This window comes from Pan troglodytes, chromosome 12, assembly GCF_028858775.2.
Source record: "Pan troglodytes isolate AG18354 chromosome 12, NHGRI_mPanTro3-v2.0_pri, whole genome shotgun sequence".
Taxonomy (NCBI): domain Eukaryota; kingdom Metazoa; phylum Chordata; class Mammalia; order Primates; family Hominidae; genus Pan; species Pan troglodytes.
Window position 1 is genome coordinate 48,530,609 of NC_072410.2, and position 10,420 is coordinate 48,541,028.

At 46.1% G+C, this 10,420-nt stretch overlaps 1 protein-coding gene across 11 annotated transcripts in view; it reads left to right on the forward strand.

The window, feature by feature from the left end:
- The window catches only part of SLC4A5 (solute carrier family 4 member 5), a 145,006-nt gene extending 134,899 nt beyond the window's left edge, over positions 1 to 10,107 (forward strand). For 10 of the 11 annotated variants that reach the window (XR_010149095.1, XR_010149094.1, XR_010149096.1 and 7 more), the window contains 4 exons: positions 1,358 to 1,513; positions 3,404 to 3,488; positions 4,858 to 4,925; positions 7,553 to 10,107. Coding sequence is in view for 7 of the 11 variants with exons in the window: in XM_054678546.2 (XP_054534521.1) it covers positions 1,358 to 1,513; positions 3,404 to 3,488; positions 4,858 to 4,892 (276 nt within the window). In the remaining 4 variants the exon portion in view is untranslated. Of the gene's footprint in view, positions 1 to 1,357; positions 1,514 to 3,403; positions 3,489 to 4,857; positions 4,926 to 7,552 lie in introns of those variants that run through there. The other variant, XR_008546458.2, reaches the window with a different exon arrangement.
- The last annotated feature ends 313 nt before the right edge of the window (positions 10,108 to 10,420 follow it).

The following is a 10,420-nucleotide window of genomic DNA, read 5'->3' on the forward strand; positions in this document are numbered from 1 at the left end:
CTAGATAACTCACCGAGGGCAGTGACCCAGGCCCTTGCCAGGAGCCTGGAGTGTGTCAGCAAATGCCTGGGGAAAGCCTGAGGGCTCTGGGGTAGGGGCCAAAGTAAGGACACTGAGGGGAACTTGAAGTGCACATTGCTGGGAGGGGTCTAGTCCATGGTTCTTGACCCGGGCTGCCCATGAAAATCAACCCAGATCAACAAATCAGAATCTCTAGGGAAACCCAGACTTTGGTATTTTTATGAGGTCCACAGGTGAGCATAGACCTGCAGCCAGGGTTGAGAACCCCCACTGCAGGGAAAGGGAGATAGATCGTCCCCCCAGTGCCCTTAGGGGCCTCAGAGCTGGCGAAGGGAAAGGCAGTAGTAGTCATGATTAGCATTTACTGAGTACTGTTCCACTGAGTCCACACCAGCCCCCAAAGCACTAATAACCCTGCTTTACAGATGAGAAAATGAGGCTCAGAGAGCATGAGCAGAGTGACCCTGGACACACAGCCAGATAGGGCAAGGCAAGACCCACACCCTCCACCTATTGATTTTTTTGTTTAATTTGCATACAGTAAAATTCAATGTGTGGGTCTATGAGTTTTGGCAAATGTACAGAGTGGTTAGAGACATAAATTCTCAGGCATTACCTGACCTGCTAAATCAGAAACTGGGGGAATCCAGTGATTTGTGTATTAATTAACAAGCCCTCCAGGTCCTGGTGCATGCTCAAGTTTGAGAGCCACTAATTTATGTATTTATTTTATTTGTTTGAGATGGAGTCTTGCTCTGTCGCCCAGGATGGAATGCAGTGGCACAATCTTGGCTCACTGCAACCTCCGCCTCCCGGTTTCTAGCGATTCTTCTGCCTCAGTCTCCTGAGCAGCTGGGACTACAGGCACCCACCACGCCTGGCTAATTTTTGTATTTTTAGTAGGGACAGGGTTTCACCATGTTGGCCAGGCTGGTCTTAAACTCCTGACCTCAGGCGATCTGCCCACCTCAGCCTCCCAAAGTGCTGGGATTACAGGTGTGAGCCACCACGCCTGGCTGAGAACCACTAATTTAAAGAATAACTGTAGTTCTCCAGCCCATGGCCTTTCTGAGGCTCCCCACTTCGGCTGTCACAGGCTCCGTCCCTCTTGGTCACTGGTAGGCATGGTCACTCACCTGAGGGGCCAGACAAGAGGAACTACAGTGGAGGGAAGGTGAATAATGGCTTATGGGAGCTTTGAGATGGCTCCAAAGACACCACAAAAAGTCCCTGAACTCAGCCGACTGAGGGAGAAAAAAATCTATGCCTGAATTTGGGCATTGAGACCACAGTTTTCTCCAAATTCTCACAAAACTTTAGTCTCTCTCCACCACAGATCCTGGGCCTCATCATCGTTCGAAGGCTTCTGGACTTCATCTTTTCCCAGCACGACCTGGCCTGGATTGACAACATCCTCCCAGAGAAGGAAAAAAAGGAGACAGACAAGAAGAGGAAGAGAAAAAAAGGGGCCCACGAGGACTGTGATGAGGAGGTGGGGAAGATGTGAGGCCGGGGCACAGAGGAGAAATCGAGAGACCTTCTCTCCACTTTTGCCAGGGACAGGGAGAGGGCGGCTTCTTGGGTGGCCTGCAGCAGTGCCTCGGCCCAGTCCAGGATGGGCTGGGGCATCTGCTTGTCTTGGTCTGGGGTGTTGAGGGCTCTTCTGTTTATGTGAATATCCTCAGGGTGGGCCAGAGTGAATGAGACTCCCTGTCCAGGGAAAAGGTGACTGGCCATGCCCACTCTTTCCATCACTGTGGGCTTTACGGCCGTGATCACAGCAAGCGGGTTCCTGTGGGAAGGGCCAGGAGGCAGCTCCAGCATGGAAGGAGGTTATGAAGACTGACCTCCAAAGAGTGGAGCAGACTTGGGGAGAGGTGTCTAATGGGGCCTTATAAGTAGACTGGACTCCAGACAGGCAGGAGGGGCTGGGAACAAGTTTTGCTTGCGCCTTTGCCTAGGGTATTGAGGACAAAGATGGGGAAAGAGGCAGGTATCCTCGCCAAAAGGAGACTGGCTACATTTCCCAGATGTCTGGGACAACATGGTTGCCCCATCTGCCCCTCTTCTCCCATGGTCCCTTCCCATTTCATCCCCAAAACACTCAGGGAGTCAACAGACAAGGGGCCAGTCCAGAAATTATAGTGAATCACAAAACATGAGGCAGAAAGATTCTTAATTCATGTGTTCATTACTTATGATGAAACTGTCCCCGCAAAAGGAAGTGACTTACCCAAAATGGACATGTAGCTACATTTCTAAGAAGGAATTAAGAAAATAATTCCTGACTTTGCTGGTTTCTGATATGCTAAGCTGCCTGTGCCATCTCCTAATGCTGTGCTTGGTTCCCAATCTCCCAATTTGACCCAAACTCACGTCCCTGCATCCACCTTGTCCTGTTCTCGTGATTTTGCCTTGTGCAGATGAAACCTGTTCAAGGCAAATCCCTTCTGACTGGCTGGTGGTGATTAAACCATCTTCTGATCAGTCAGAACTCCCCTGGTCCTTAATTACTGTGCTCTTCCAGGAAGAGTCCCATAATGCATGTGTTTGTAGATGATTTGTAAAGGTGGGTTCTGAAAACAAAGAAACAGAGACTAAGTGCCTTTTAAAGACAAATACTTCTTTTGTTGATACTTTCAATAAATATCTGAGTGGCTACCACATGCCAAGAACTATTACAGGGTTGGGAAAAAGAATCTCTGAATTATGATATATCAATGGAAAAACAGGATTCAATTTATACAAATTCATTTTACTTGTCTTATAGCAACACAGTTGTTGTGTGAGGTTCATTCCCAAGTGACTGGTTGCTGTGACAGATAAAACTGTTTTGATGAGTAACATTCCTGGAAGAGTTCCGGTCTGTCTGATGGTGTGTATAGGACAGCAGGCTAACTGTGCCCATTCCCCTTCAGTGGACCCCAGGGTATTTGCAGCACCCCCTAACTGTTTAGAGGTGAACAGAATGGTGGTTTGCAATGTTCATGCATGCATTTTCCATCTTGGCAAGAAAGCCAAGTTGTTGGCCACACGCGGTGGCTCACATCTGTAATCCCAGCACTTTGGGAGGCTGAGGCAGGGGGGATCACAAGGTCAGGAGTTCAAGACCAGCCTGGCCAGCATGGTGAAACCCCGTCTCTACTGAAAATACAAAAAAATTAGCCAGGTATGGGGGTGCATGCCTGTAATCCCAGCTACTTGGGAGGCTGAGGCAGGAGAATCACTTGAACCCAGGAGTCAGAGGTTACAGTGAGCCGAGATCGCACCACTGCACTCCAGCCTGGGCAATAGAGCGAGACTCTGTCTCAAAAAAAAAAAAAAAAAGAAAGCCAAGTTGTTGTGTTGGTGTTTATCCTCTTTTCCCACTGTTTTTCTCCAGCCCCAGTTCCCTCCTCCCTCGGTTATAAAGATTCCCATGGAAAGTGTCCAATCAGATCCCCAAAACGGTATCCACTGCATTGCCAGTAAGTAAAACACATGATGTCTCTCCCTTCTTACTACTAGTCCTCCATGTCTTTCCCCTAGGAACTTTCATCTGTAACTCAGGGGGATCTAATCATTTTGGATGCTAGAGCAGCAGTCCCCAACTTTTTTGTCATAAGGGACAAGTTTTGTGCAAGATAGTTTTTCCACGGACCAGTAGGGAGTGGGGAATGGTTTTGGGATGAGACTGTTCCACCTCAGATTCTCTTAAGGAAAAGCAACCTAGATCCTGCATATGGACAGTTCACAATAGGGTTCTCACCCTTATGAGAATCTATTGCTGCCACTGATCCCACCGGAGCTGGAGCACAGGGGTTAATGCTTGCTCACCCATGCTCACCTCCTGCTGTGCGGCCTGGTTCTGCTACTGTTCCATGGCCTGGGAGCTGAGGACCCCTGCGCTAGAAGACCTTTGTCCTTGGCAGAGATCAAAGAGAACTGGGCCACCAGAACTGGTACTCCAACCAGATGGAAACCCCAGAGCAAAGCCTGCAGACTCAAATGACTAATTCTCACTTTAGTTGAGGCAAAATCCCTCATTCCCTCCTTTCCCCAGGTGTCCCCAGATCCCTGTGGCATCTCCTGGCCCTCTTCTATGTTGTTTCAGACCACATCAGTCCAAACATGGCCCACCAGGCCTCCCATGTTTTCCAGTGGCTGTTGAAATGGTTGAGGGCTCAGAACCAAGCTTTCCCCTTTAGAGAAATAGGTAGCATAGCACTTGGGTTATAAGTCAGGCATAATTGGAGGTCCTCGTGGTGGTTGTGCTGTGCCTCTGTGTGAATCCTCAGCACCTTCTCAGCAGACAGCTGAGAGGGAGGCTGCCTAGGAGGGACTGGGCATTGCTTATGGAAATCCTGGGAGATTATATTACTGCCTTTAACCCCTCCCAGCCTCAGCTCCCTATAGATGGCCCGTCCTGTCATCCAGGCAACACAGCCTGTCCCGAGGTCTTCTGAAAGATCCCTACCTTAGTCCCGAGCCCGGTGCTTCTAATACAGGGCTTGCCACCCTCAAAGACAGATTAGGGGTGAGTAGCCAGGGCATCCTTCCCATCAGCACTGTCCATCATAGGTACCTCAAGATCTTGAGTTTCTCAGACTCCTCCCCCACTCCTATTTCTCTCTTCCCTGGCCCTCCCATGCCTCACACCCCCTAGCCCCGGCTGAGCGCCTTCTGGGTGAAGGAGTAACTAAGCCCGAAGCCACACATCTCTGAGGCCCCGTATTCCTCTTGCATAGTGTTGGCTCTAGGGTTAGAGAAGGAAAAGAAAGGAAATGGTGGGGGAAGCCCGGAGAAATATGGTGCTCAAACCTGCTCCACATCTGACATTTTTCATTTTCCTGCCAGGAAAAAGATCTTCCAGTTGGAGTTACTCACTCTGATTCTTCCTTCAGTGACACAGAACTTGACCGAAGGTAAACACTGTTAGGTAGACTCCTTGCGTATTAGGTAAGAGACTAGGAAATGGCCGGGAAGGTGGAGGGTCTAGGATTTCCCAAGCTAGCTGTCCTCTCAGTAGAAGGCCCTTGCTGGCCCCCAACTGGGAGTCAAAGGCTGACAAACCTGACTCATCATTCAGGGCCAAGAAACAAATATGTCTTCTTACTGACTTAACAACATGGTTACAACACACAAAGGTATTCAACTTTAGTAAAGGAAATTCTTATAAAAGATTAGGTAGAACAAAAATTGAAAGTAAACGTTGTGGCCCGGCGCGGTGCCTCACACCTGTAATCCCAGCACTTTCGGAGGCCAAGGCGGGCGGATCACGAGGTCAGGAGATCGAGACCATCCTGGCTAACATGGTGAAACCCCGTCTCTACTAAAAAAATACAAAAAAATTAGCTGGGCATGGTGGTGGGCGCCTGTAGTCCCAGCTACTAGGGAGGCTGAGGCAGGGGAATGGCGTGAACCCAGGAGGCGGAGCTTGCAGTAAGCCGAGATCGCGCCACTGCACTCCAGCCTGGGCGACAGAGTGAGACTCCATCTCAAAAAAAAAAAAGAAAGGAAATACTGACAAAAGGAAAACAGAAGCCAGGCGCGGTGGCTCACGCCTGTAGTCCCAGCACTTTGGGAGGCTGAGGCGGGCAGATCACAAGGTCAGGAGATCGAGACCATCCTGGCTAACATGGTGAAACCCCGTCTCTACTAAAAATACAAAAAATTAGCCGGGCATGGTGGTGGGCGCCTGTGGTCCCAGCTACTCGGGAGGCTGAGGCAGGAGAATGGCGTGAACCCGGGAGGCGGAGCTTGCAGTAAGCCGAGATCACGCCACTGCACTCCAGCCTGGGCAACAGAGCAAGACTCCATCTCAAAAAAAGAAAAAAAAAGAAAACAGAAAAACTAGGCATGGCTTAAGTGTAATATCACTGAAAGCCAGGATAAATGAACGCTAAGGATCGAAACCCTGGGGTACTCTGTAGAATGAATTAACAGCAGGGTTAATTAGCAAAGGTCAGAAAGGGTATGGAGGAAAGCCAACATCAGAGATCAACATCAAAGCTAACATCAGAGATCAACTGGAGATGGGAACTGTTAAGAATAGGTTCAAGGCCAGTTGCCAGAAGCCCCCATGCCAACAATGTGATTGTTCTTCATGAGAAGCCACCTGTGAAAAAGGTGAGACTCCCTGATGATGACATAGTGGGCGCAAACACAGAAAAGATGAATTTAGAGGCAAGGAAGGCTTTACTTCATTGTTACTTGGGAAGATGCCGGGGCAGTCCCACTCCTACCTTGTGCCCTAGAATGGACAGGGATCAAACAGTAATTACAGCACAGGCTATCCCAAGTCTAGAAGATCAATCTCCAGGCACAGAGGGCACTCATCCAAGAGATTTTTGGGGAAACGGGGCAGGGGATCTTCTGAATTACAAGGCAAAGCTGCTATCCCAATGCCAGGGTGAAACGACACACTTTTCCCCAGTTCAACCCTCCCTAAGCAGCAGTCCCAAAGATGCTCCAGCCCAAAGTGTCACCTGTCCCAGTTAATCTCCACCTTCCTTCTCATCCCACTTCCCCAGTCAGGCTCCTATATATGTGATGCCATTGATCTTTATACATTAGTATACACCGGTATTATGAGAAAAGCAGTCTGTCTATCTTATTTTCATTTATAAAATAATCTACATGAAATTGACTGACTGCTCCCAATTTCAGGCAGTAGAGAGAAAATTTGGACCAGGTTAGGGGTTTCCAAAACCCTGTTAAATTACACAAGGCCCTAAGACAGGGTCAGAAATGAAGAAACTTTGGTAACTGGAGATGGTATCTCCCAACCTCATTGGTGTTTTACTGAATTTATGAAAACAGATGGAGGCAAAGACCACTAAATAGCAAGATTCTGTTTCAGTGAAAGGCTTTGCAACATGATCTGGTTTAACAAAGACTAAGCATCAATGATCTACCAGGTGCGATGCTTAATCCCTGAGGATGTGGAAAGAAAGGCATGCAAACAAAGACAGAGCACCCTGTGCAAGAATATCGGAGCACACAGGGAGGGAGTAGCCTCATTTTGAGAATCTAAGAAAGGGAAACTGGAATCTGCCAGACCTAGAGCGGGGCAGAGAAAAGAAAAGGCATTTCAGGCAGTGGACACAGGCCCGAAGTACCATTTGAAAACACACACACACACACACACACACACACACACGTCCAAAGAGCAAAGAACACTGCAATGGATGGGGCAAACTAAGCAGGCAGGACTACAAACACAGAAGACTGTGTTTGTGTTTGTGTTTGTGAGAAGACAAGACACTCCTGTCTTCTCACACTAAGGAGCTTAGATTCTTTGAACCCAATGAGGCATCACCAAATTTGTGATTTCAAAAGTTCACCTTGGCAGCAATGTGAAGATAGGTTTACAGGGTGAGACCAGATGCGTGACTATGGCTGAAGGCCAAGCCAATAGGAAACTGCTCATTCTGGCATGTGCTGAGAGTTCAGAAGCGAAGATGGAAGTATTTGCATTAGAGCCCTGCTCTAGGGGATGGGTTCAAAACACCAAGAACTACATAATCCTTCTTTCCTACTTCTCGTTCAGCATCACCTTGCACTTCAAAATATCCTGTCCAGCTTCACCTGCTTTCAGCTACTCACGGAACCCAGTGTTCATGGTGCCACAGGTGAAGATAGAGATGGAGTCAGACTATGACTTCACAGACATGGATAAATACCGAAGAGAAACTGACAGTGAGACCACCCTCTAGGATGAAGCAGCTTCTCCCAGATGGGAGATGGAGAGCCTGGCTTAGTCTTCACTGGGAAAGTCTTAACTTCTCTGTGCCTGTTTCCTTCTTTATCAAACAGCGGGAGTCCGTCTGCCTATAGAAAACTGGAGATCTATTGATGAAAAGTATTGCTTAGATGCAAAGCTCTCCCCTTCCCTTTGTAGTAATTAAAATACCTAAAGCTAAATATTATATTTTATTTTAAAATGCAGTTCAGCATAGAAATTCTAACATTTCTTTGGAAATAAAAAAATGCTTGTTTCCCCAAACCATAGCTAAGATAAAGGGGCAATAGTCAATTCATATTTAAAACAAATATCAATTTAAAATTGTTTAAAGGTTAGATTTAAATATAGATGTTCTCGAACAAACTTGTAATATACTTTTATGTCACTAGACCATCTTTGGAATATTTGGCAATTCTGCATATTAAGAAATGCTGAAAAGGTCCTATCTTTTCTCCCTGTCACATCCAATTTCCTAAGGGTTATATGAAAAGTTTGAACCAGCCGGGCACAGTGGCACATGCCTGTAATCCTAGCACTTTGGGAGGCCGAGGCAGGTGAATTGCCTGAGCTCAGGAGTTCGAGACCAGCCTAGGCAACACGGTGAAACCCCGTCTCTACTAAACTACAAAAAATTAGCCGGGTGTGGTGGCATGCGCCTGTAGTCCCAGCTATTCGGGAGGCTGAGGCAGGAGAATCGCTTGAACCCAGGAGGCAGAAGTTGCAGTGAGCTGAGATGGCACCACTGCACTCCAGCCTAGGCAACAGAGTGAGACTCCGTATCCAAACAAAAAAAAAGTTTGAACCATCTGCATTATGGGCCTTGCTCCAGAAGTGTGACTGGGGCTTTCCCAGATTGAAAAGCCAGTTCCAAAACTCTGTTAATGAAAGAACCAATGCATCTGAGTGGATAAATGTTTCTAAAATAAAATAGTTCTTGTTAAAGTGAAATTTGAAACCACATGTTAAATCAAAATGATCCTTTAAATTAGTATCACTGGTTTTTCATACCTGGGATCACATTTCATGATACATTTGGGTGGGTCCTCCCTGCAAATTTTCAATGTTTATTCCCAAAGTCAAACTCCCATTCATGTGAACAATACAGGTTAGACAGAGGTAAGGTCACATTTTACATTACAACTTTGCAATATTAATCAACCTAGTACTTTAAAGGAATGATTGAAAACTATTTGGGAAGATAAAAACCAGTTTCAATGAAGCAAACCTATTCCTCATGAAACTTAAGATCAGTCATTTTACCTTCAATCCACATTTAATGAACACCAACCATGTTGATTTAATGCCTACTACGACCCTGACAGCCACAGTGCATCTGACACTTACTTTCTCCAAAACAACTATGATTTGAACCTTGAGTAAATCACTTGAACCTTGAGGTTAGAGTTACTATATTTGCTCAAGATGACAAATGCAGGTGCTTTCTTTTTTAAAGAAAAATGACATTAGATCATTAACACCTTGAGTATAGGACAGGTAATTGCCTCTGTAATTCCCAGAGTCTAGTGTAGTGCCTGGTCCATAGAAAGCTCTCAATAAGTGTTTGATTACATTTAATCTCAGAGCTCCCTTCCAAGGGATACTGCCAAGAGGTAAAGCTCCAAACCTCTACTCTTACTGAGAGCAGAATTTCTTAGAATTTCCAGAACCATCTCCTATGCTTAAGTATAAATTCTTGTCAGACACAGTGGCTCACACCTGTAATCCCGCTACTTGGGAGGCAGAGGTGGGGGGATCAGCAGAGGTCAGGAGGTCAAGACCAGCCTGGGCAACATAGTGAGACCCATCTCTAAACAAATGTTTAAAAATTAGCTAGGCATGCTGGCACACACCTGTAGTCCCAGCCATTTCAGAGGCTGATGCAGGAGGATCGTTTAAGTCCAGGAGTTCAAGGCTGCAGTGAGCTATAATCATGCCACTGCACTCCAGCCAGGGAGACAGCTGGAATCCATGTCTTATAAACAATAATAATTAATTTTTTAAAAAAGTATTTATCATCCACACCAATCCTGGGGAAGCTAACAATCCACCCTTAACACATTTCAGTTTTAAAACCTGGCTGATCTGGAATAGAACTTTGTCCAAATTAAATTGTAGAAATGCTATGGATTCAAGAGTAAACCTGCTTGATTAATCAAACAAGCTGGAAAACTACTGTTAATTTCTTTGTTGTAAATTGATCACTGTAATTTTACCTTACATGTCATTTATATTTTGTATATACATGAACATTTTAATTTCCATAGCTTTTAACAGGTTGACATAATACTTCTCCATGCAGTAAGTCAGTCATTTTTTCCACTTGTAACTGTAATTCAATAAAATTTAATCCTGTCTGGTCATCTTGCTCCACGTTTAATAATCTAGGTAAGCAGGCATGGATTAGAGACATAAGCTATACGTCACTTACAAAAACATCTCCAGCAAACTATCTAAACTTCTTTAAACTCCAGAGAACTATCAAAAGAATAACGCCAGCTGGCAGAAGAACAAGGACGGAGGTAGGTCAACTCAATTGTTTCTTCTCTTTCTGCCTCAAGCTGCCTAGAGCAGGAGCTACTTCTGCTCGCATGAAAGCCAAAAGCCAAAACAGACAAACCTATCCCTGCCTCAAGTATTTTACAGATTAAGCTCCTAGCTTGGCACAACCTGTTG